At 42.6% G+C, this 25,539-nt stretch overlaps 1 protein-coding gene across 2 annotated transcripts; it reads right to left on the bottom strand.

Annotated features, from left to right (window-relative positions):
- Window positions 1-8,991: 8,991 nt before the first annotated feature.
- On the bottom strand, window positions 8,992-25,505 carry MRPL46 (mitochondrial ribosomal protein L46). Of its 2 annotated transcripts, XR_004431844.1 has the most exons (5): window positions 25,076-25,505; window positions 23,541-23,727; window positions 22,656-22,829; window positions 17,661-17,989; window positions 8,992-12,567 (listed from the first exon to the last, which is right to left on the bottom strand). XR_004431844.1 is itself a non-coding variant. In XM_033189100.1 (4 exons), exons 1-4 carry the CDS (start codon window positions 25,409-25,411, stop codon window positions 17,739-17,741), a joined length of 948 nt encoding a protein of 315 aa, XP_033044991.1. In that variant the 5' UTR covers window positions 25,412-25,505; the 3' UTR covers window positions 17,608-17,738. The 2 variants fall into 2 exon arrangements, 1 of the variants encoding a protein (XP_033044991.1); XM_033189100.1 differs by lacking the exon at window positions 8,992-12,567 and having other exon boundaries at window positions 17,608-17,989.
- Between the last annotated feature and the right edge of the window lie 34 nt (window positions 25,506-25,539).

Here is a 25,539-nt window from a genome sequence, read left to right as displayed (position 1 = left end):
TGAGAAGCCACAAAGGAACTGCTTATCCAATCTTAGAGAAACAATCAAATAAACTCTAAAGCTGACATGAAACAGACACACTAAACATGGGCAGAGGCTCGAGGGTGGAGAAAAAAGACTAGGAGTTGGAGGAAAGAAAATGCTGCAACTAACTGGACAAAGAGAAGTTCCAGATATGCAGCACCAACGAGCTATAATGAGCATGATCTGGCCCAACGTAGGACGTCTGTAACCAAGACAAGCGTCCCAGTGAACTGGAATACTATTCACCTCTCACTCCCCACGTTGCCCTCTGTACTCAGAGGAACAAGTTATTGTTTTTTTCAGTGATCAGCTACAAGCCCCAGGGGAAATCTTTTGACAGAACTTCAAATCCTAGAGAATGATACACTCTCTCAAGAGTTTGATTATTGGGCTCATTATAGGTTTTATTTGAGAAGAATAAGATTAACTGTTCACAACAAAATGGATGAGAAAATACAATTTTATTAATAGTAGGTAAGATCGGTTGAAATCAAGTGTGTTGCACTATGTGTACCTCATTTCCCATCAGGTCCTGCTGATTTGCTGCCTTTTAGGTACTTTTTCGAGCTGTTTACTACCTGTTGGGTTATCTGACATCATGATTGACACCTCAGGCTCTCACTGGACTTGGAGAAAGGGCAGCTTGGCATAACATCTAGAGCACTGGGGTTATGTACTATGTTGACCTTGGTAATTTAGACTCCTGGAATGATTAGTTTCTTTAAGTTCATGTACACACACACACACACACACACACACACACAGCCCTGGCAGCCTCAGGGTTCATTCTTTCTCTTTTCCCCACCAGAAGATCCCATTCTCTTTGCACTCAAGGTAAGACTTGCTATGATCCAAGAACTGGACTTAAGTAGTTAGAGGGCTGTCAACTATGAGCACCAACGGCCTTAGCAAGCTGCTTGTTTGTTTGATTGTTTGGTTGTTTGTAGAGATGGAGTCCACTATGTTGCCCAGGCTGCCTTGAACTGGGCTCAAGCAATCCGTCCGCCTCAGCCTTCCAAGTAGCTGGGACTCGCACCCGACTTATCCAGCAGATTCTTAACATTTTCCCCTATCACAACACTTGTGAAAGATGTGAAAAACTCAAGCATGGCATGCTCTCTTCATACAGGCAGATCTTAAAACTTCTAATCATTTTTCAAGGAAGAAAAATATTATAATTATCATCAATAATCGTAAGTTATATTTTACTAAGGGCCACAAACTTATGGCCAATGGGCTGAAAGCAGCCTATCCCACAGAAGCATTTCCTTTGGTCTGCATAATATTTCTTAAATATTTGACTCCTTTTGCTATCTTGAAAATGGGATTATTTTACACTAAAAGAACAGTGATCTGGGCTTCTAGTTAGTATACACAAGGTCATGAAAGACAGTTACTCCCACTATAACACTGAGAAAACATCAGATAAACTGTAAAATCATGTTTGTGTACACCCACCGGAGAGCTGAGGATTCAGAGAAATCTAAATAAACTAAATCTTAGAGAGAAAGAACCCTTTCATAATGGAATAGAGATCTATGGCTGCTTTTATTCTTGGGATATGGGCAGACAGAGACACACACCTGCAATAGATTGGAGTGCTCTGCTGAATTAAAGAGAGCTAAGAATGACAGACTGGAGTTTGATTGAGCCCTCAAAGTAGATGGTACTCACTAGCCACCAGTTCTCCCCCATGGGACTTCTATTGAGTATGCAGTAACTTATGGACCTGGGCTGGAAACCAGAGCAAGAGCTCTCCCACAGAATAGAAATCTGGGGGCAGGCAGGAAATCAAAGAGGGAGAAAGAGAGAGGTCATATAATCAGTTACTATTTAGATCCCAAGGGTAAGACCTGATCCCATCCACAAAACATTTTTGAAACCAATGAAACCATTATTTTTGCTGCTAAAAGAAGAAAAGACGTGACTTTTCTGTAAGTAAATATTACCTACTTCAGTTTCTACCCTGCTTTTGTATATAATGTCTAGCTTGTGATCCAAAGTTCTAATAAATGCAAAGAATTACAACTGTAATCAAGAGAAAAAGTCAGTAGTAGCATACCTACAGATGACCCAGATAATGAAATTAACAGGCAAGAAATTTAAAACAACAATTACAAATATTTTAAGTTATTGGGAAGTATGAATATAATGAGTAAAAAGATAATTTCATCAGAGAAGCAGAAACTTTAAAGAAGAATCAAATGGAAATTTCAGACCTAAAAACGTAAATATCTGAAATGAAGAAGTGACTTAATAATGAGCTGGACAAAGCAAGGATCAGTAAGCTCAAAACCAGACCAATAAAAAAAAAAAAAGCAAAACTGAAGCACAAACAGAAAAAAATAATTCTTAAAAACCCAGAACATGCCATCAGAGTACTGTGGGGGAAAAAATCAAACGGTATAATATAAACACGACTGAAGTCCAAAAAGAAGAGAAAGATAATTAAAGCAAGATAAACATTTGAAAGGATAATGACCCAGAATTTTCTAAATTTTGTGAAACATATCAACCCACAGATTCAAGAAGCTCAGTGAATCTCAAGTCAGATAAATACATCTAAGCATATTTTAGCTAAATCACTAAAAACCAAAGATGACAAAAAAAATCTTCAAAGCAGAGAAAAAAGAGACATTAAATCTAGAGGAATAACCATGAGATTTACAGATTTATAGCAAACGTCTCAACAGAATCAATGGAATTCAGAAAATAATAGAGTTATATTGTTGAGATCCTAAAAGGGAAAAAACTGTCACTCTATAATTCTATATAGTGTGAAAACATAATTCAAACATAAAGCAAAATAAAGACATTTTCAGAAAAACAAAAGAAGAGAATCATCACCACCAGCAGACTAAACTAAAAGAAACACTGAAGGAAGCTCCTCAAGCTGATGAACATTATGGAGGCCAAAACTTTCAGGAAGGAATAAAGAGCACAGGAAAGGGGTATTGCAAATACATATACATATACCTACTATTTAAAGCACAAAAATAACATTGAAGTGTTAAGCTAATATCATGTCTAGAAGTAAAATGTATGAAAAATAGTACAAATGGTTGGAGAGGAAATAAAAGGAATCATATTTTGTCAGATTTACAAATTGTTGAGTTGTATTATGGTAATTAATACTAATTATATGATTTATTAAATGTGAAAAGTTAAGATGCATATTATAATTTCTATAATATACTTTTAAAATAACATACAGAAGTGCAGCTTCAAAGCCGACAAAGGAATAAAGTATCATAATAAAAAATGCCTGGTTAATTCAAAAGAAGGCCAGAAACAAGGAACAAATATATAAAAAGAGACGGGACACACAGTAAGAGCGCAAACTTAAACCCAACCATATCCTTAATTATACTAACTGTGAATACACCAGACACTTAAATTTTTTAAAAAAGAGGTTTTCTGTTTGGATAAAGAAACAAGCTCAAATTATGCTGTTTGCAAGAGACACACTTGAACTATAAGGACACAGTTTGAAAGTAAACAGATTGAGAAAAAATGTACCATATAAACGTTAATCAGAAGAAAGTTGATGTGGCTATATTTATTTATATAAGAGACAAATAGACTTTGAGATAAGGAGTGTTACCAGAAACAACAGGGACATGTTATAATGATAAAAGGATCAATTCATCAGGAAGACCTAACACTCATAAATGCGTATGCACATAACAACAGAGCTTCCAAGTACATGAAGCAAAAACTAACATAAGGGAGAACCTAACAAATCCACAGCCACGGCTGAGGATTTTAACACAGCCCCTCAGTAATGAATAGAACAAGTAATCAAAAAACAAGTATGCAGAAGATTTGAACACTATCAACTACCTTGACCTAATTGATATTCATAGAAAACAATATTCAACAACTTCAAAGCATACTTGTTAAATTCACATGGAACAGTCACCAACATAGTCTATATGCTGGGACATAAAGCAAGTCTTCATAAATCTCAAAAGAGTGTGTTCTCTGGCTACAATGGATTATAACAGAAATCATCAGCAAAACATAACCCAAATAAAACATATCTATAATACACAGATATAAAATACAACAGAATAAAAGACACTTCAATTAAAAAGGAAAAAGAAGGGCAAGGAATTTAAAAGGAACTTTATAAAAGAAGATACCAAATGGCCAATAAATATATGGAAAGATGCTCAATCTTAGTATTCATCAGTGAAATGCAAATTAAAACCACAGTGAGGTACCACTACATACCCACTAGAATGGCCAAAAGTGCTCATGAGGATGTAGAGGCACTAGAACTCTCATATATTGCTAGTGAGAATATAAACTGATATAACCTTTATGAAAAATTGTCAGTTTCTAATCAAGTTTCATATACGTATCCTATAGCCCAGCAATACTAGTCATATATATGTATCCAAGAGGAGTGAGTGCATGTATCCACAAAAAAGGCTCATACATGACGGTTTGTAACAGCTTTTTTTCCAGTAGCCCAAAAGTGAAAACAATCCAAATATTCTTCAATTAGAGCATAGGTAAACAAATTGTGATATTTGCTATTACTCAGCAATAAAAGGGAATAAACTGCGAATACATGCAACACGGAAAACTCTCAAAAGTATACTGAACAAGGGAAACCAGACACAAAAGAATATAGACTGTAAGATTTTATTAATAGGAAGTTGAAGATCAGAAAAAGCTAATTTATGGCTATAGAAATCTGTGGTTACATGTCCAGGTGGCTCATGCCTGTAATCCCAGCACTTTGGAGGGCCAAGATGGCTGGGTCACTTGAGGTCAGGAGTTCGAGACCAGCTTGGCAAACATGGTGAAACACTGTCTCTACTAAAAATACAAAAAATAGCCAGGCATCATGGTGCATGCCTGTAATCCCAGTGACTCGGGAGGCTGAGGCAGGAGAATCGCTTGAACCCAGCAGGCACAAGCTGCAGTGAGCTGAGATCACGCCACTGCACTCCAGCCTGGGTGACAGAGTGAGACTCTATCTCAAAAAAAGAAAAAAGAAATCAGTGGTTACCTTTGTGTGAGGGGGCTAACTGTTGACTGGGAAAGAAACACAAAGGAACTTTGTGGGTGGTGGAATGTTCCATCTCTTTATTACGGATGGTGGTTACACATATAAAATGTATACTTGTGTAAAAATGCATTAAGATTTGGGCCGCGCGCGGTGGCTCAAGCCTGTAATCCCAGCACTTTGGGAGGCCGAGACGGGTGGATCACGAGGTCAGGAGATCGAGACCATCCTGGCTAACACCGTGAAACCCCGTCTCTACTAAAAAAAAAAAAAAATACAAAAAACTAGCCGGGCGAGTTAGCGGGCGCCTATAGTCCCAGCTACTCGGGAGGCTGAGGCAGGAGAATGGCGTAAACCCGGGAGGCGGAGCTTGCAGTGAGCTGAGATCCGGCCACTGCACTCCAGCCTGGGCGATAGAGCGAGACTCCATCTCAAAAAAAAAAAAAAAAAAGATTTGTATGCTTTTTGTATGTAAATTATGCCTCAAAAATAAAACCCTATACATATCTGGTTTCTCTGGAAAACATGAGAAAATCAGCCAACAGAGGGCTCACACTCCCACATGGCCACAGTCGGCTGGAGGAAGGTACATGTCACTTCAACACAGACCCCACCATTCTCTATTGCCCACTCCCAGCCCATCACACTCATTTCTACTCCCTGCCTGGCTCCATACTGCCCAGGTCCAACCACCCTGGCACATTGGTCAGGCTGGGAGTCCTGAATGAGAGTACCACAGGAGCCACCCAACTCAGACTGCCAGCTAATGGACTAATCAGACTCTTGTTTTCTGGCTCACATTTGGAAACTGTTCTTCCTTTATACTAAGCCAACAATAATTCAGTGGGGCAGAAGCCTTAAAAGAGAGAGCTTGAACTTCTGAATCATAAAGACTACTCAAGCAATTAATTGGAAAAACTAAAAGAAACGTGATGGTATTTACATTCCAAGCTGGTGAAGTAGGTCATATTGATTACATTTTTTTAATCATTTGAGTAAATCATGTGCAAACTCTATTTTAACAGTGGTAGACACCTTTTTGCCTCAGTTTAGAGTCCAGTTACAGGGCTTTACCTTTGTCTCGTGGCTGGGCTGGGTGACAATACAGGGAGGGAATCTCACAGAGTAGCTGACAGTGGTATGCCAGGCATCACACCCACAAGCCAGGGCCACTCAGCTTCCTGACCTGGAACATTTGGGGCTGCAGACTTGTGATATTCATACAACTTATCTGCTGGTCTGGCACAGCCTGGACCTATCAGAACTGATACTGGCCAAATCATGGAGCAGATTCCTCATAACTCTCTCAGTTAATGGACCAGTGGGAAGTCTGGGAAGATCATTAGGGGAGAAGCCATGACTAGCAAAGCAGTAGGAGGACTCTTAAGGCATTGACCAGCCAGAATGAACATTTTCAACATTGATTATGCAACCTCATCACACCAGTGGGTGCTGGGCCAGAGCTCTGTTGGAATCAGCTCACCCCAACTCTTGAGAGCCAATTGTGCACACTTCTTCCGAATTCTGCATTTAGTGACACCATAATGGCGGCTCAAAACTCAGCCATGGTGGGAATATTTGCACCACGGAGATGGACAAGTAAGTGCTACAAAAACAACACCCCACCCCACCCCCCACACTTCTAAGAGCCTGTTTACCTGTACACAGCTAGTAATGACTCAATTATCAGCTGCACCCACTCACACTCAGGACAGTCTCTACACTCAGGAACCCTGGTGACAGGCAATCCTCTAAGGGCTTTAAATATAAACACTCATTTAACCTTTACAGCAACCCCACAAGGTACATCCTATTAGTATTCTCATTTTACTGATGAGGAATTGAGGTACAGAAAGATCAACTGACTCGCCCAAAGTCACACAGCTACTAAGCGGCAGAGCTGAATCCAAACTTGACCCTGGAGCCCGAATCCACATGCTTCACCCCACACAGCGCTGCCTTTCTTCTCTTCTTCCCCTTTCAAAAGCTTCAGTGGGTCATGAATGCAGAGCCCAAATTACCAGCTACAGAAAACCTGATTTCCCTTTTCTCAGAACCAGGGAAGGCCCAGGGCTTCAGAAACACACTCCATTGCTCAAGCCTCACTTCTTCAAGAGAATGGGCGATGTGTGCATTTAATCTTGAGAAAAATTCCCCTCCCAACACCCTCACCGCAGAAATGTGCCTAATGATGCCTTTTAAAACGCAAGGTTATGTTTTCATTAACATGTGGACTGTCCACATGTAGAATTATTGGTAACTGATGGTTTCCTGCCTCCTGGCTCTAGCTGCCTGGCCCTGCCCTGCCGTCTGCTCCCTGATACTGGGGATATAAACCCTCTCAGCCTTCGAGGCCCCTTGGAAAATGCTCGCCTGGCTCCGGGTATCAAAAGCACATCCGGCCCTTGCCCCAACCCTGCACGGGGGCCTGAGCAGGCCTCTGGGAGATCCTGGCTAGAGGCATCAAGACCAGATGGCCAGGGAGATTACTACAATTTGATTTCCACATAATCCATGAACTTGGATGAGCAAATGTCTCTTCATATGCATTATCTTGTAATCCCAGGGAGGGCTGTGCAAAGCAAAGAGCCTGGTTCTTCCGCCTCCACAGGCCCAGCATGCTGGGTAATCCCTGCTCTACTGGACAGGGCTTCTGAAAGCCAAGTAGCTCTGCCAGGAGGCTAAGGAGATGCTGACCCCAGGGTAGTGCTGACTCCTCGGAAGCCTGGTATTTGAGCGCAGGGAGGAGACCCTGGGCTCCCGGGGGCTCCCGGTGGCTCCCAGAAAACATCGGGGATTTGAAACGCTGGGGCCAGGCAGACCCCACATGGCATGTGGGCAAAAGCCCAGGCTGGGAATCAGGACTCCTGGAGTCTCCTGCCTTTGCCTCCACTCTGTGTGAGGTCTAAGACAGGTGACTCCCTGTCTCTAGGCCTGGTTATCCCCAAATGTAAAGCAAGAAGGTAGAGGCAGGTGATTTAAAGAGTCCACCTTGCTTTGCATGTAGCCATGTGTGAGCACAAGCCCTGGATTGCCTCCCTGTCACACGTCAGGAGCTGCTGACCCAAGACCCTCCTGAGGCAGGTGCCCCACCCTACTGGCTGTCTCCAGTACCCAGAAGTGCCCTTCATGAGCCTGGTCCCTGGCTCACGAGGACTAGATTTAAGTCCCAGCTCTCACACTCACGAGAGTGAGGCGAGGCCATGCACATCCCTTCCGCAGCTCCACACCACCCTTACTCCTAGCGAGGTTTATACAACCCTGCTTTCCTCCAGCATCTTTTGAGGGTCACAAAAATTACGATGCCAGACTACAGAGAGAATCTACCCTCTCAGTCTACTCAAAGCAAAAGTACGTTAAACCGAAAACATGGGAAAACGATAGGATGTTGCTATTACTACCTTTTTTCCTGGCTCTGTCTACCCTTTCACATTTCACCTCTCCTGAATTCCCACACCCTCTTCATGACTCTGCTTAATCCCATTAGCTCACCCTAATGTGTTAATGACTTGGTTGGTGACTTCTGCCTCCCAATATAGCAGCATGTTTGCAGTGGCCTTCAACGCCTTCACTCAATTTGTAATAGGCAGATGGCCACTCAGTGGTGCTCACATGCCAGGAGGTGAGGGAAGGGGGAACATGGGCTTCAGGACCCGCAGCACAGCTTTCGGCTTGGATGGTCTGGGACGTGTATACATTTGTGTGTGGTGCCTCCCTGTGGACACCACAGGTATTGCCTGGGACCGACCCTGATTGCCAACATCTATCAGCCCCTGGCAGTCCCCACCAGGATTGTGGATGCAACTTTCTTATGTTGTCAATGAAAAACCCGAGGCCCACATGGGGGTGGATAACTTGTTCAAGATCAAACAGTTCCTTAGGCATTTTGCAAACAGGGATAAGTGATCTGTAATAGCACCTCATAATTCTATAAGCATAAATGCTGAGGCAGAGAGCAGCTTGCCCAAGTCAGTTTCAAAGACAGAAATTTAGATTTGAGGACCAATCCTCAGACCATACATGCACCTAATCTTTTGGGGAGAGAGACGACCTCATTCTTTCCTGTTTATCCCAGGCAGTGATAGTCCCCTTGCTTCTGAGACCACATGTGGTCTACTATTGCAAAATCTGCTTATGCCTGATGCCCCTTGAAGTCTCCACAAGGACCTGACTCAGCTGAGGGTTCACCCTCCACTCTCCAAATGGGCTCTACCCAAGACGGCCAGTGTCATCACTGTTGTCATTTGTAATCCATCTGGAGAGGGATGAAGATGTCCCGGAGCCACTCAGTTCATGGACTCAGGGATGCAACAAGCTCTATCTAGAACAATCCTGGAACAGTGGGAACTGGTGGTGGGTGGGGGGGAGTTGCCACTGTACCCATTCATTCAACAAATACTGAAAACTCTGTACCAGGATTTGGTCCAATAACAATCTGATCACAGTTGGAGGAAAGGCTGTAGGTCAGAGTTGAGAAAATTATAAGGTGAGCTGTGGGCGTTGGCTGAGCATCAGTCAGGGTCCAATTAGGAAAAATTCGGCCATGCCAGGTAGTTCAGAAGACAGAGTTTAATATAAGGAACTAGTTACAAAGGTGTTGGAAAGACTGAAAAATAAAAACGGAGGATGGTGGGACACCCCAGAGATTAGGAAGTTAGAAGTCACTGCCATTCCCAGGGCTGGGGAAAGACGTGGTGCTCCCAGGAGCCTCGACTACCTGCAGAAATTTGAATCATGAAGGCAGCTGCCAGCAGAGCTGGGCCCGGAGTAGATGAGGAGAAATACCTGGATGCTCCTCCTTTCAGTCTCTTGTTGGTACCTCTTATGGCCAAATCCAGCTGGAATTCAATTGGCAAAAAAGTTTAAGAAATGTAATTTGCAGTGGTTAGCACCCCCCCCAACACGCACACACACACATATGCACTGCAAAACACAGCAGGGAAAGGCTAGGGAATGGATCTGAGAGCAACAGGCAAACGCCCCAGTGTGTGAGGTGCATGTTCAAGCCTACATGTGATGTGAATGCTCAAGAATAAGCATGTGTATTAGCCTCAAAGGTATGTCTGCAGAGTGTGCTTGTGTGTGTTTTAGTGTGACCGTTCAAGGGTATGTATGTATCAGATGGATAACAAGCTTTATACCTGCGTGTGACAGGAACGAACACCCAAGTGTTTGTGTGTGATGCGAACATTCAAGGCTATGTGTGCATGTGATGAGAATATTTAAAGCTCTTGGGGGACATGTGTGTGAATGTTCAGGAGGTGTGTGTGTGATGTGAATGTTCAGAGCCGTGTGATGTGATATTCATCCAAGGGGTGTGTGTGTGTGACAGAGTGTGTGTGTGTGTGTATGAGAGACAGAGACAGAGACAGAGAGACAGAGACAGAGAGAGAGAGAGAGAGAGAGTCTGGTGAGAAGACACAGGGATGGAAGAACAGAGTGCACAGAAATGTTCCCTATATCCATGGAAGGAAATGTGGCCATTTGTCTTTGTTGGGGACAGAAATGTATACTAAACTTACCCCTAATAAACAGACTTTTTCATCCAAATGAGTTTCAAAGTAGCCACCTTAAAAAGTTAAATTATTACTGTATTGATGCAGCCATGGCCCAGCAAAATTTTGGGGTCTGGTTTCATAGTCCATCTATGTGCCCAACAAAAAGTCTACAATCATTACTCATAATCACATATTCTTATTCGCTGAGGCTAGAATGACCCAACTTAATCACTTAATCATTCATCATTCCCATTGTTGGCTTAACAACTTCTCCAAAACCCAAATCTCTCTCCTTTAAAAAAAAAAGGGGGGGGGGGGAATTTGTCCACCCTTGAGGCTAAGCTTCCCTTGCATGCATGCGTTAAAATACAAGCTTCATTGCTGGATAATTAGCTGTTGTGGATGGCAGTGTGCAGGGTGCTACAGAAACTACTAGGAACCAAAGGAATACTATGGAGTCTACAGAATTCCATCATATACACGTTTGATTTTTATAAATTCAAACTATTACAGCAGGAATTTTAAAGGTGAGACAAACAATACTGTAAACAGTGCAGGCATTTTTATCCACTATTTTCTTTCATGGGCTCCTGCTCTGGAGTTAGCCTGGGATGGATGAAGCGACTCCATCTAGGACTTTGAATGTCTGTCTTTGTGCGAACATCTCGCATTTGGTGAAATTCAGAATCCTTTTCATATTCCCCCAAACTGCTCCATTCAAGCCTCTGAGGGATGGGGCACAGACCTGCAGTCAACTGCCCTTCAGGGACAGGGATAGGAATCTTAGTATTTTCTACACCATGGCCCCTAAACACAAGCCAACTGGTTAATCTTGTGCTCATCCAAATAAATCATGATTGGTTCCACCTCTAGAAGAAACACTGGCCATGCTGGATTCCCAGAGAGGCCTGGCCAGTCACCAATGTGTTACATTTCTAAAGGATATTTCCGTGGTAACTTTAGTCATAGATGATTTGTGACCTATACAGTGACTTTAGAATCCACCCCTCAGGTAAGATGTGATTCTGCACAAGACATCATGGAACTCATTCTCTTGCCTTCAGACAAAACTACTCTTGAGCTGTCTTGGACAGTTAAGAACTTACAACACTGTAAAGTAATTCCCATGTGCACTGCACTCCAGCCCCACAGAGCTTCTTCTAGGCTTCTCTGGGCTTTGTGCATGTGATTCCTACTCTCCTCTATTCCCTGACTCCCTCCCCTCTCTTCTGAGGCCTGCTCTGAGGCCCTCACAGGGCTGGAGCACAGCACAGCTCCCTTTGGCTTGTTGACAGGCGTGGTCCCACCCCCACCCTCAGCACTAAACTGAAGATGTTGGCCAAGAGTATTTTGATCTCCATTTTATTCCGAGTGCTTGGCTGTAAAGCAACCTCCTCCACAAATATTTGTTGAAGGGTTAACCAGGATGTTTCAAGAATTCTCTTTGAGATTTTTCTTTGTCATCAAGATTTACTATCTTGTAGAAAATGTGGTAAGGTGATTGACAAACGGAAAACGACGAATCTATTGGACTATTTAGAACTGACCTTATTTTTAATGGCATTTGTTCTTTATTTTTAATACTCATGGAGATTCTCACCGACTGTTACCAATTAGCTTTCCCAAATTGAGCTTTAACTGTTGATTTTTGTACTAAGAAGTAGCATCTTCAAAAAAAATTCAGTTTAATATTTAATAATCCTAAATGTCAAGGAACTCTTCCCATGTGTAACTTCTCAAAATTCCTACTGTTGCATTTTAAAGCTTGCTTACTTCCTCTAATTCAGACCAAGATGACTAATCGACATCCTCTGTGTAAGTCATATACACACTCAAAAACCATGACTCTCATCATTCTCTTCTCCAAGTTCAAATAATTTCAATCCCTTCAGCCTCACTGTTCTCCACGTCAATCCTCTTCATGTTCTCACAAATCACCCCAGTTCAGGCTTTCCAAGGGGTCCATGAGCCTGCAGATTGCTCCTCCATGACCAGTTCAGGAATTCCATGATCCAAAGGCAGGGTCCAGGAAACATGGGACAATGGGTGGCTTTAGAATCACATAGCTCTGGGTTCAAATCCTGGCTCTGCCAAGCATTGACTGAGATCTTCACAGGGTCTCCTCCCCTCTCCAAGTTTGTCTGCAGATCTAAAAATGCCACACAGGACCAACATAATTCTTAGGTGAGTCAGATTATGTTGTGGACATGCAGGCCTAGCACAAGGCTACATGAAGTGGTCCTAACACATGGCAGTCTGGGTCCCCTCCCCTTCCAAGGGCACAGCGTCTATCTGTGGCATTCCCTGGAGCTGATGCACGGAGGTGGATGGCCATGAGTGCCCCACATCTATCCTGGTTGGCTGCAAGCCAGCTCCAAGGACTCTGCTCAGCCTGAGATAAGAAGCTTCTCCAAGGGCAGCAGCCTAAGGCCAGGCGCCGTGAAGGTTTCCAGAGACAGCCTACTTCCGGAAGAGCAGATGCCAGGCAAACCCTGCCACCTTGTGGTGCTCATGTGTATAAGCCTACTCCAGCTGTCCAGCTGCCTTCCACTCTGGGCCCCCATCTGGTTTCTCGGTCTGGGGATATCCTCTCTCTCCTTTTCTCAGCCTGATCTACCCCAAGGCTTTCTGACCTGGAGGTGTGTCCCAAACCCCTTAGACCCAGGGCGTTCTCAACTTTGTCTATTAGCCCTGTCATCCCCAAAGGCCCTAGCCTCAGTGCCCTCATCTGACTATATTAGGAAAGTTTTACCCTAATGGGCCAAAGGAGAACCTGGGAGTCTCTCTCCCCTACCCACCTTAGCCACTTAGCAGCTACCTGGGGCCTGGTACCTGACACTTGGGCAATCACTGCTGTGTTTGTACTGCCAAAGCCTCTGAATAAAACCTGGGGCCAGCTTCTCAGGCCCACTTCAGAGTGGCTTAGGTTAGGGTGGCTGGGATGTATGTGTGCACATGTGCACCTATGCCTTGCTCTAGGCTAGTAAGACCCTCCCTGGCGGTACCTACCTCCTGACTTGCAGGGGACCTCCCAGCCCCAGCCCCTCAGCTACAGCAGTAATTCAGCTATCTGGACCTATCCCTGAGCCTTTAACAGCACCTATTCTGGCCACAGAGAGAACACTTTCCTCCTTCACTCCCTGTTTTAAGCACCGAATTGCCAAGGCAGGTGAAAGGTAAATGATAGCCTCAAGTGACTGGCCATAATCCAGGCTCTATGGGCTTCTAGAAAATAAAGCGGAGAAGGGCAGAGGCTGAGGCTACCCTGAGATTTCAGGCAAACAGGCTTTATCTTGCTATGTGTGTTTGAAGCTTAGTGATCTGTGAGCTTTCAATAATTGGGCTGCTGACCTTTCAGCTGCACTCCTTTTCCCCTGTTGGGGTAATAGAATGGGTCAGCAAATCCATTGTTTTTAGTGCCCATAAGCCTGTGCCTAACAGTGGCTCTGGATTTCCTGGCCCAGGGTGGGACAGAGCTAATATGCCCAACCCGCTGGCTGTGGCTGGCTATGGGACTGACCTGCCACACACCCATTTTGAGATCAGCTGATGGAATCCATTAATGTCCAAATTACTCACATCCCTTTCCAAATAGGTCAGAAATGCTTGGTTGCCACAATGTATAACCTAGAAAAGGTGAGAATGGGAGCTGTAAAAGCTAAAGATGTTACAGCTAAATGAAGGAGAATTCAGGAGCCTACGTATGTTGGAATGAGGGAAACATTTACTGAGTGTTTATAACAAGCCACACATGGTGCTAAGTACTCTCACATAACTTATCACATTACCTGAGTAGTATCATCTTCATTTTATAGATGAGAAAGGTAAGATTAAGAACTACCTTTGGGCTGGGCGTGGTGGCTCAAGCCTGTAATCCCAGCACTTTGGGAGGCCGAGACGGGTGGATCACGAGGTCAGGAAATCGAGACCATCCTGGCTAACCCGGTGAAATCCCGTCTCTACTAAAAAATACAAAAAACTAGCCGGGCAAGGTGGCAGGTGGTGCCTGTAGTCCCAGCTACTCGGGAGGCTGAGGCAGGTGAATGGCGTAAACCCGGGAGGCGGAGCTTGCAGTGAGCTGAGATCCGGCCACTGCACTCTAGCCTGGGCGACAGAGCGAGACTCCATCTCGGGGGGGGGTAAGAACCACCTTTGTATACAGGTGTAGGTTTGCATTCTGGCCATACTTCTTACTAGGAAGTAACTCTAAGTAAGCTAACTAACTTGAGTTTATTTCTCATGTAGAAAATAGGGATAAAGATGCCTGCCCTGCTGGTTTAAATAACAACATAGGTTGGAAGTAAGGGTGCTCACACGGCTCTTGGCACTCAGGAGTCACTACACTGTCATCAACAGTAGCAGTAACTTAACTAAGGTCATAAAAATTCAAATCCAGGTTTTCTGACCCCAAGTCTAGTGCTCAAGGGGAAAGGAGCTAATTAGTACACAATTTCTGAAGTCCAATAGGTACAGATGAACATTCCTAACCCCAAAACCCAAAATGCTCCAAACTCCAAAACTTTTTGAGGGCCTCAAAGACACCACAGGTGGAAAACTCCACACATCAAGTACTTAACACAAATCTGGTTTCATGCACAAAATTATTTAAAATATTGTATAAAATTACCTTCAGCCTGTGTGTATACAATGCATATAAAACATACATGAATTTCATGTTTAGATTTGAGTCCCATTCCCAAGATATCTCATTACGTATCCCAAAATCCAAAAAAACTTGAAACCTGAAACACTTCTGCTCCCAAGCATTTCAGATAAGGGATATCTTTATATCCTTTATAAAGATATAAACCTTTATAGGAGCCAGATTAACAACTAATTATCCTATAAAGTGTTAAGTGTAGAAGGACATACAAGGCATGGAACTGGCCCAGCAGGAAGTAATCCTTAAAAATAAGTTACCATGAAAACAAGTTTGTAAGCAGGGCAGTATTTTCTCTGTAGAACCAGCAAAGGTGAAAACCAGGAGACTGGAAATCATTTGGGAAAACAAGGACCAAGAGGTGGAGGCTAAACCTTAACAACTGAAGGATCCTTACAGTGAACTGGGTGGTCTGTTGTACATGTTATACACACACACACACACACACACAGAGTGGCATTTCTCCTCTTAGGTTGTACAAACACACTTCAAACTGGAACTCCTAATCCCCACAGCACCACACACATTACGCTCTCCTCCCACACTGAGAACATCGCCTCTTATTTTGTTCTCTGGCAATCTTCCGCCAAAGGATACACTAGAAACAATTTTTTGGTCATGTTTGGCAGCCGGTAGAAGATTCAAGCTGGCACTCGGCAAATATAGTTATTTATACTATAATGCTAAAAATCTTGCATTCTGCAATATCACACTCCAAAAATAACAGCAAAGGGGGTTGGGGCAGACCACTCAAAACCTATGGAATTCTGTAACCAGAGCAATAACAAAAGAGAATGAAACCTAATGATGATGCTAATGCAGTACCCCCACCACCTGTACACCAGTCCCCAGCAGCCTTAAATCCTGGGGCTTATACTGCTTCCTGAGATGTAGGTCCTTTGAGATGTAATCTTAGCAGAGATGCATTCCATCAAAATTAAAACTGTGATCCAGGACAGGGCCTTCTTCATCAATTTTTTAAAACAAGGTGGGTGAGGTGTCTTCACAGCTTCTTCCATTCCACTCACAGTTTCCCCTGAGAGCTGAACATCATGGAAAGGCTAGCAGTGCTTCTAGAAGCTACTAAACCAGTCCCTACTTGCAATAAAGGAAGGTGCTTCTAGAAAATTTTCAACTTTTTTTTCAAGCTATTCAATTTTGTCCCTGATCATTTAAAAATATTAATGTTTGGCAGAAAATCTAACATAATTGTGGGTCATTCTGACACCATTTCCCAACTGCATATATGCTACTTCCCACCAAAAAAAACAATGTTGTTACAGACATGCATGGTCATGAAAATAGTCACCACTTCACTCTGGTGATTCCTTCCCTTCTAGGTCAGAGGTGCCCGTGGCCCTAAGAATATGCAATACATTTCACACACACGTCACTCCAAAACCCAGTAAGTGCATCCCGGCCCTATGGTTGCACCCAGGCTTCACTCCAAAGGTGCCACTGCAGCTCACCACCAGTGCCTATGCCCAGGGCACATCTCCCCTCAGTCATGTGGGGAGAGAAAACATGCAGGAGGAAAAAGATTAGGAGAGGAATATCAGAACTAGGCTCCTCAATTTTGATCACAGAAAGCAATTTCCCCGATCCTGGGCAAGAACATAAGGCTGCAGCTGATACAGAGAAATCCCATTTCACATGCTCACAGCCTGTTTAACCCAGGCTATCTGAAAGGAAACCAGGAAGCATCTCATGGGAATCCAGGACTGCAGACTAAAACCACTATTCTGGGCAGACAAAGGTACGCCTGAGGTCCCCATGCTCCTCCACTCACTTAACAAATGTTTACTGAGTGCCTTGTATGTGCCAGGCACTGGGGACCAGTGAGGACCCAAGCAACACACTGAAGAGCCAAGAGCCCCAAAGAGGCAAGGGGCATGGGGTCAGCGTTCTCCTCTAGCACCAACAGGTACATGCAGTATGACTCTGGGCTAAGTCACAGCCTGGCCATGATTCCTCCATCTGTAGAACGGAGATAAACTAACCTTGCACATTTTACATGACTGTTTCCAAAAAGGTAAGACATGACTAAATTCTTTTTAAAATAAAATGTTTTTAGGAAAGGAGGGAAAGAAGGAAGGATTATTTCCCAGGCTAGATTAAAACACCTTCATATCAAGCACAGAGGGAAGGAAAAACAAACTGGAAATGGCTAAGAAACTACATAGAACTAGTGTTTTCACAAGGGCTTAGAGAAGCTTTCATAGAACTCAAGGCTTTGGGGAAGTCAATTCATTTCCTTCTGTTCTTTCTTCCTGGGCCCAGTTAGTCAGAGAGGCACTGTAATATAATCCAGTATTCAATCATCACCTTGGGGAAAAAAATGGAAAGACACCCTAAGACATAGCTCTCTTCACTGGACCATCAAAGGGCAAATCAGCTGAGACAAACACAGTAATAGACTCATTTATTTCTCAGAATTTAGTTTGCTGCTTGATATTACCTGCAAATGTGAGGCAATCACACAACGTTCTTGAGGCTTCAGACTTGTCTGAGCACCGTCCACGGGCAGCTCAGCCCATCAGAGGTCCGAAAGAAACCTCCTAACTTGGGCCAGGTATTTTGGTTTCAAATAGTCACCCAGCTCGTCCTTAGTGACCCACACATGATGGCCCTTATTCCCAGCCTGGGAAAAGTCTCCAGTTAACAGCAGTGCTTTGAAGAAGAACACCTTGGCCCCGAGGTTACTCTCTGTCTGCACTGCCTGGGGGAACTTGAATTTGTAGTGCCCACAGGGTGCATTTCCTAGGAACTTGGCTTCCATGTTGTTTTCTGAAGAGGGAGGAAAAGAAAAATCACAATTGGAAGGTAAGGATACAGACATCTGTTTACTCTGGCTCCCAAAATTATAGGGGGTCTCTGCAAGATCTGGCCCTGAGGTAAAATCAATCCCTAGGAATAGGACTAGAGCCATTCCTGAAAAGAGCCTCCTCCCCTCTCAATCCAAATGCTTCCTGGCCCATGGGGCCCAGATTCACTGGGTTCATTCCCATGTGCCAAGCTACTGTGTTTAGACTGAAAGTCAACAGTGCAGTTACAATCACACCTGGGAGTCAGAGCACCTAGTTTCTACGTTCAGCCCAGCCACTATCTGTTGGTGAAGGACCAGGACATTTGGTCTGTAGAACAAAGTTCATCCACCTTTAAAAAGGGTGTCACACGGAAAGCATTAAAAAGGACTCCAGTTTTAACTCCTACCAGATGAAAAAAGTCATAAACAAAGTTAAAGACAAAAACAGATGAGTAGAAAATATCTGTAATCTATAACTAAGGGTTAAAAACCCCAGCATTTCAAAGGATGGGAAAATGATGGACTAATTACTAAATGGCATCTGAAGAACTGACTAGCCAGACAGGAAAAACCAAGCTGGATCCCATGCTCAGTCCTCACATTAAAATTGATATCATATAGATCAAAGATTTAACAATAGACATTTTCACTTTTCATAAAAAATTTGTTCATTCTGGATGTTTATTTCACGGACATTTAATATTTTCCAATCTTTTCTGTATTTTTTTTTTTTCCGAGACAGAGTCTCGCTTTGTCACCCAGGCTGGAGTGCAGTGGTGCAATCTTGGCTCACAACAACCTCTGCCTCCTGGGTTCAAAGAATTCTCATGCCTTAGCCTCCTGAGTAGCTGGGATTACAGGCATGTACCACCACGCTCAGCTAATTTTTTTGTGTATATTTTTAGTACGGACGGGGTTTTGCCATGTTGGTCAGGCTGGTCTTGAACTTGTGGCCTCAAGTGATCCGCCTGCCTCGGCCTCCCAAAGTGCTGGGCGTATTTTCTAACTACAATAAAAACATATGAGCATTAAAAGAAAATGTAGGATGCTTTCTTAAACCTTAACATATTATTTGAGAGGGCAAGGCCTTTCTAAGAAAGAAACAAAATTTTTAAGCCCAAAAAACAAAAGATTTATATTTGTCTACATAAAAATTAAATCTTTCTGCAAGGAAAAACGAAGCACAAAAAAAGTCAAAGATAAAATGACAACCTAGGAAAAATATTTTCAACACATTCAACAAAGGAATATCTTAAGGTATAAGAAGCACTTAAAAATCAATGCAGATACTCAGAAAGCTGAGGTAGGAGTTTAAGGCCGGCCTGGGCAACACAGCAAGATTCTATCTCTAAAAGAAAAAAAAACCAATGAGGAAAAAAAAACAACAAATTAAAAAGAAAAATGAACCAAGCACATGAATAGCAAGCTTACATGAAAATAAATATCACTGGCCCATAAATACATTAAAAGGTGTTGAATCTTATTAATAATTTAAAGAAATAAACAATAGCATACATCATTATTAGTAGAAAGTTCAAAAACTGAGCTGTACACTGCTTGTGAAGGATAAGGAAAAAACCTGTACTTTCACACATATTTTGGAGGGGTTATAAATTAGTATAACTGCTATTAATTGGCTAGAGGTGTCAATTTAATTGCACATGTCCTTTGATCTAGCAACTCCACTTCTAGACTTTTATCCTACCAGATATATACTAATTTGCCCATATGAGCAAAGATGAGTGTACAAGGATATTCACTGCAGCTTTGTTTGTAAAAACAGACTGGCTAAACAAACTGCAGTACATACATATTATAAAACAGTATGCTGGTGTTAAAAAAGCTTCAGATAGGTCTTAATAGGCTGATCTGAAAAGATGTTTAAAAGCGTATATGAGAAAAAAGGAAGGCACATAACAGTGTACATACATGCTCCGTTATATGGAAAGAAATAAAACAAAACATTTATGCATTTGTATATGCATAGAGAATTTCTGAAGAGATACAGAAAAACACTATTAATAGAGGTTGCCTCTGAAAAAGGAAAATTACATCTTACACTACATTTACTAGACACTGGTAATTTTTTTACCACATACGTGAATTGCTTTTCTCATATTAAAAAGTTAAAAAAAACACTACTAGCATTAGACGAAAAATGTATAGATAGTGTGAGATCACATAAAATAAAAAATGTTAGCAGTGGGTATCTGTGAGTGGTAGAATTGTACTGGCATATTTCTTTACACTTCCCTGAATTTTCTAAACTTAATTCCATAAATGCATGTTACTTTTCTATAATCTGGAAGAGATGGATTAAAAATATAAACAAACTAAAAAGAAAAAAACAGCTTATTACAAAGATGAGCAAAAGATCTAAATAGGCACTTCACAAAAGAAGAAGTACAAACAACCAATAAACATATGAAAAGATAGCGAATCTCACTAGCAAACAGGAAAATGCTAATCTTAAAGAGAACATTTTGACTCACTAGATGAGCAAAATTTTAAAAGCAACTATTTCATATGTTGGTGAGGTTTACACAAAGAGGCACTCTCAGACACCACTCCTGGAAAACATCAATTGTTATATACATTCTGGAGGGCAACTAGGCTGCACTTATCAAAAACTGTGTGCACACCTTTGAACCATTAATTCTACCTCTAGAAATTCCATCTCGCAGAAATACTGGAAGTGTGGAGCCAGTGGGGAGGAAAGGAGTGCACTTTCACTTTTTCAATATACAGTATATGCTCTTAAAGTGCTTGAGCTTTTCTTTGCCATTTTATATTGTCAGATTAGTAAACGTGTAATAAGTCAATACACTATTTTATATGCATCTATTAAACATAAATATGTCTTTTAATATATTTGATATATTTCTTTTACTTTTTTTATTACAATGGCAATGTTTAAAGGAAAGCATAGTGCTCAGGTGGAACCCCTTTCCACACTGCAAACAGAAGGGGGCGCTGAGCAAAGATCAGTTGTGAATGTTCCACGGTAAGAGAGGCTGAGCACCTGAACACAATGATCCTTGCAAGAAACTCAGCTGCTGACTCCTATGTGATGGCTGAGGAGATGGAGAAAGCAGCAACCTCTCCTCCTACCATATTCCATTCTGTCTTGATGTTTCTCCTGCAGGCCACACAGGCCCCTTGGCAGTCAAGGGAACACACACTGGCTGCTGACATTTCGTTAGCAGGTACTTGTGCTGATGGGAGGGCAGGTAAAGTGGCTGTGCACCACAAAATCCATTTAGTCAACATTCAACAAATGCCTATGTGCCAGGTACTTTGCTGAAAGCTACGATCAGAGCAAGGAACAGATACTGCCCATATGTTCAAGGAAGTCAAAATTATGACTAGGGAGAAAAATGTGTTAGTAAACAATTACAGTGCAATGGCATAAGTGAAAGAATGTGTTCTCCACTAGAACACAAGCTCCTAGGGAGTAGGGTCGTGTCCCGTTCATCACCGACACCCTATATGTCTGTTGTATAAATGGAATAAGGACACACACCAGTGCTATGGGAGCTTAGAGAGGAGTAGCTCTGTCTTTCCTGAAGGCTCAGGAAAGGTTTCAACATGTAACATATAATTTATAAGCTGTTTTAAAAACTGAGCAGTCAGGCCAGGAAGGAGTAAAGTATTTCATAAGGGACCAGCAGGCCCCAAAGCAGAGACACATGAAAAACCATATTATTCAAGGAATGCAAAAGGTTTGTTAAGTTTGAACTTGAATTTTACATTAATGAACAGCAAGACAGAAGACTGATGAGACTGGGATCAGGGCAAATAAGATGTGCAGGCCATGCTTGACACTTAGAATTTTTATGGGAAACCTTTTAAGAATTCTATGCAGAGAAGTGACAAGGGATTTGTGTTTCAGAAAGCTCATTTTGGCAGAATTGAAGGGCACTCCACAAAACCAAGGTTAAACTTACTTGGCATCTAATTCAATCGCTCAGCATAGTGCTTCTCAACCACTGTAATTTACTCCCGGGTAATATCTGGCCATGTCTAGAGATATTTTTGGTTGTTGCACTGGGGGTGGGGTCGGGGGATGAGGTAGTGCTACTGGCATCTAGTATGCAGAGGCCAGAGATACTGCTAAACATCCTGTAACGCCAAGAATAGCTCCCCAAACTTATCCGACCCCAAACACCAATAATGCCAAAGATGGGAAACCCTAGTCTAGTGAGAAGTGAAGAAGGTCACAGCTAAAGCTGTTAAAACAAAGAGAGGACTATTTAGAACAGATCACGAGGGACTCAAGGACTTATGGATGTAGGAATGAGGTCAAGGATAATTCTGAGGTTTCAAATTGAGTGAATAGACAAGCAGTGATGCCAATAAGCAGTGCTGCAAAGATAAGACAAGCAGGCTGAGAAAATGGTAGAAATATCAATTTTGAATGTACTAAATTTTAAAAATCTCAGTGGAACAAAGGATTCTCACCTGGTCTTCAAAAAAAAAAAAAAAAAATCCTTACCTGGGTTTTTCTGCCTGAAATTTTTATAAACTTCAAAATTTCCATTAACCTTCCCACCCCCACCCTGAATCCAATTCCCCAGTCAGCCTGTAAATCCTCTGGCTGAGTCTGAAGTGAATTTTGCGGAATTTAGAGGAAGGCAGAAAACCCACCTGAGAGTGTTGCCAGGGCTCGTTCAGCTGTTCCTCGAAGGGTCTCCCCAGGCTGCCACTCTGCCTGGGGCAGTATCCAAACATCCTTGTCTCCAAGCTTCTCTCTGACTAACAGGACAAGGTTCCTGTCTAGCTTCCGGTTCAGGGATGTTCGGTCATTCGTTTCATCAGCTTCTACAGCAAAGGGGGTCAGAGGAGGTAAGAAGACTGTGATCTGCCAGAACCAAGAAGCCTGGAGTTTTACAATCTTCCTTTAAGATCCACAATCCTTGCCCTCAAAGAGCTTAGAACCAAATTACACCTCTGACCCATCTCTCTAGCTCTGACCTCTTCCAGGGAAGAGTCTCACAATCCTGAGGAAAATAAAAGGTAAGAAATCAATACATAAACTTCTTTGAATAGCAAACTATATTTTGAGTCTTCAAAAAAGAAACAATGATCATACTAATTCAAACACAACTACTTCATTGGTTTTTATACTATTACTGACTTAACTAGCCCCTACTCTCTCTGTTCTTCAGTCTTCATCTGTGAAACAAGGAAAACGGAACTCAATCTCCCGCTTTAAGAGGGATTTCACATAAAACACAGGAATTAGTGGAAAAAGGCTTCAATTGCCCCATTCTCAGTCTCAAACTTGGAGTTAAACACAGATAACATTCACAAAGTTTAACTGAGAGAAAAGTCTATTCCAATACCCTTACCTCTCACTCGAAAACAAGACAGACTTTTAAAGTCATATTATGGTAGATATGAGCAACAGAGAAAAGAATATGAAATTATTTGTTACTTAAAACACAAAGCAGGGGCTAAGCAACTGCCTTTTATTTGGGAACCCTAATACCCCTTTTCCCTTCCTTCTTGCTGGCCTAAAAGGATCACAACCTGTTATGCGAGCTCCAGGTTTGAACTGTAGAAATGTCTGCTCCCACATGTCTTCCAAATCTTGCACCAGCAATATATCCTGTTCATCTTCTTCATCGTAAAGGTCGGCTTTCTTCTTTGCCAATCGCTGGTTTTCATCAAGACCACGAAGCTCATGGTCTGAATACACGCTTCTCTCTATCTCAATCTGGGAAAATTAAAAGGGCAAAAAACTACCTTAATCTGGCAAAACTAAAAGAAAAAAAAAACAGGAAGAATAAAATAGAGGTATGCCACACTTGGCAGGCTGAGAAGTTTATCACCCAACATAACCAGATATACAATCAAAACACCATGCAGAAAGGAAACAGAGGGAAAAAAAAGGTCCTCTGAACTTTGGGCTTGAGTTACATTTGCCAAAAATGTTAGAATATCACTGGGGGTCAAGACTGCTACAAAAACAGACAGCTGGGTTGGGCAATGCCTGCTCACTTACCACAATCCAGTCATGTCAGTCTTTGATCAGAATCTCACTCACCAAGGACTTTCCTGTTCAGGGACCTTCAAGAGGCTGTTCCTTCTTCCTAGAATGTTTTTCCTCACATTCTTTCTTCTGGGAAAGTCCTACTCATCCTTCTGACTTCAATTTAAATAGGACTGTCTCAGAGAGATATTTCTCATATAGAGAAAAACCTGTATTCAGAAAGCCTGAAACATTCCTTGACACTCACCATAAAATCAAAATGTGATGTATTTGTTAAACACTCTTACAGTGCCCTGTATTTTCCTTAACAACACTTATCAGGGTCTGCATTTCGTTGTATGACTATTTGCTTACTGACTGATCCTCTCACCCAACTAGACTGAAGTACTCTGAGAACCAGAGCTACTTCTGCCTTATTCATTACAGCATCTCTAACACTTAGCATACTCTCTGATGCATATTATGGGCACACTGAATATCTGTAGGGTGAGTAACGAATATTTGTCAAGCGAGCGAATAAATGAATAAATCAAGCAAAAAGCACAGAAGTTTATCGTTCTCAATAGACCAAGACAAAAACATCTCACCCTTCAATCACTTTCTGTAGCGACTTCACACCCTCACAGCCACTATACTGTTTTTGCCCATGCTTCCTCACTTGCCCCTCACACAGATAGCCCCATGAGGTAAAACAGAGCAGGCTTATCATAGGCATCTTACAGATGTGCCCACCGCCTCTTGTATTTCCTTCTTAACATTCATCACATCATAAACACTTTCTCCCTCCAGACTTGTAAACTCCTAGTGACAGGGACCGATTCTTGTTCACCACAGGATCCCTAGTGTGTTGCATGAACAAGAAGTAACTCTCCAAAGAGTTGCCTAAGGTGACAATAAAGACGGCCAATGAAAAGAAACCACTTTTTGTTGAACATCTATGTATCAAACCAAGTCAGTAAGGTAGGTACTATTCTGCGGATAAGTACCGTATACTTAAGTTCAGAGAGGTGAAATTACTCGCTCAAAGTCACGCAGAATAAACGTCACTCTGAACCCTGCATCTCAGTCCCACCTGCTGCAGTAGAGACGCCATCTCTTCCTGCAATGGGGTCAACGGCTTGGAGACTAGAGGTGGCCGCTGCAGGCACAACGCGCCCAACAGGCGCCATGGGGATCCGTTGCTTGAGGATGCGGCTGCAAGAGCCAGGCTGCGAAAGTTTAGACTACCGGCCCAGAGCCTCTCGAACCGCCGCCAGTTCCCCGCCACCCCTAACAGCGTCCGCCTTACGGGCGCCGCCATCTTTCGATTTCCCACAATGCACCGCGGCTCCCAGGCAGCCCTCAGCCGCGGGAGCGGCAAACTAGGGGAGAGATCAGTCCCGGAACTGCTAGAACGAACCATTCGCATATGGAGGGGTGAGCCCACATCTCAGAACATTAAAAAAGGGAAAGAATCCCCTAGTGAACCACAATGAAAGTCTTATTGAGCATTTAAATGGAAATAAAAACATTCAGTGGACCTGATGAAGAGTATGA

Source organism: Trachypithecus francoisi, unplaced genomic scaffold (genome assembly GCF_009764315.1).
Source record: "Trachypithecus francoisi isolate TF-2019V2 unplaced genomic scaffold, Tfra_2.0 Lachesis_group3, whole genome shotgun sequence".
NCBI lineage: Eukaryota > Metazoa > Chordata > Mammalia > Primates > Cercopithecidae > Trachypithecus > Trachypithecus francoisi.
The sequence above is the reverse complement of the archived record's forward strand: the minus strand, read 5'-3'. Positions and strand labels throughout refer to the sequence as shown.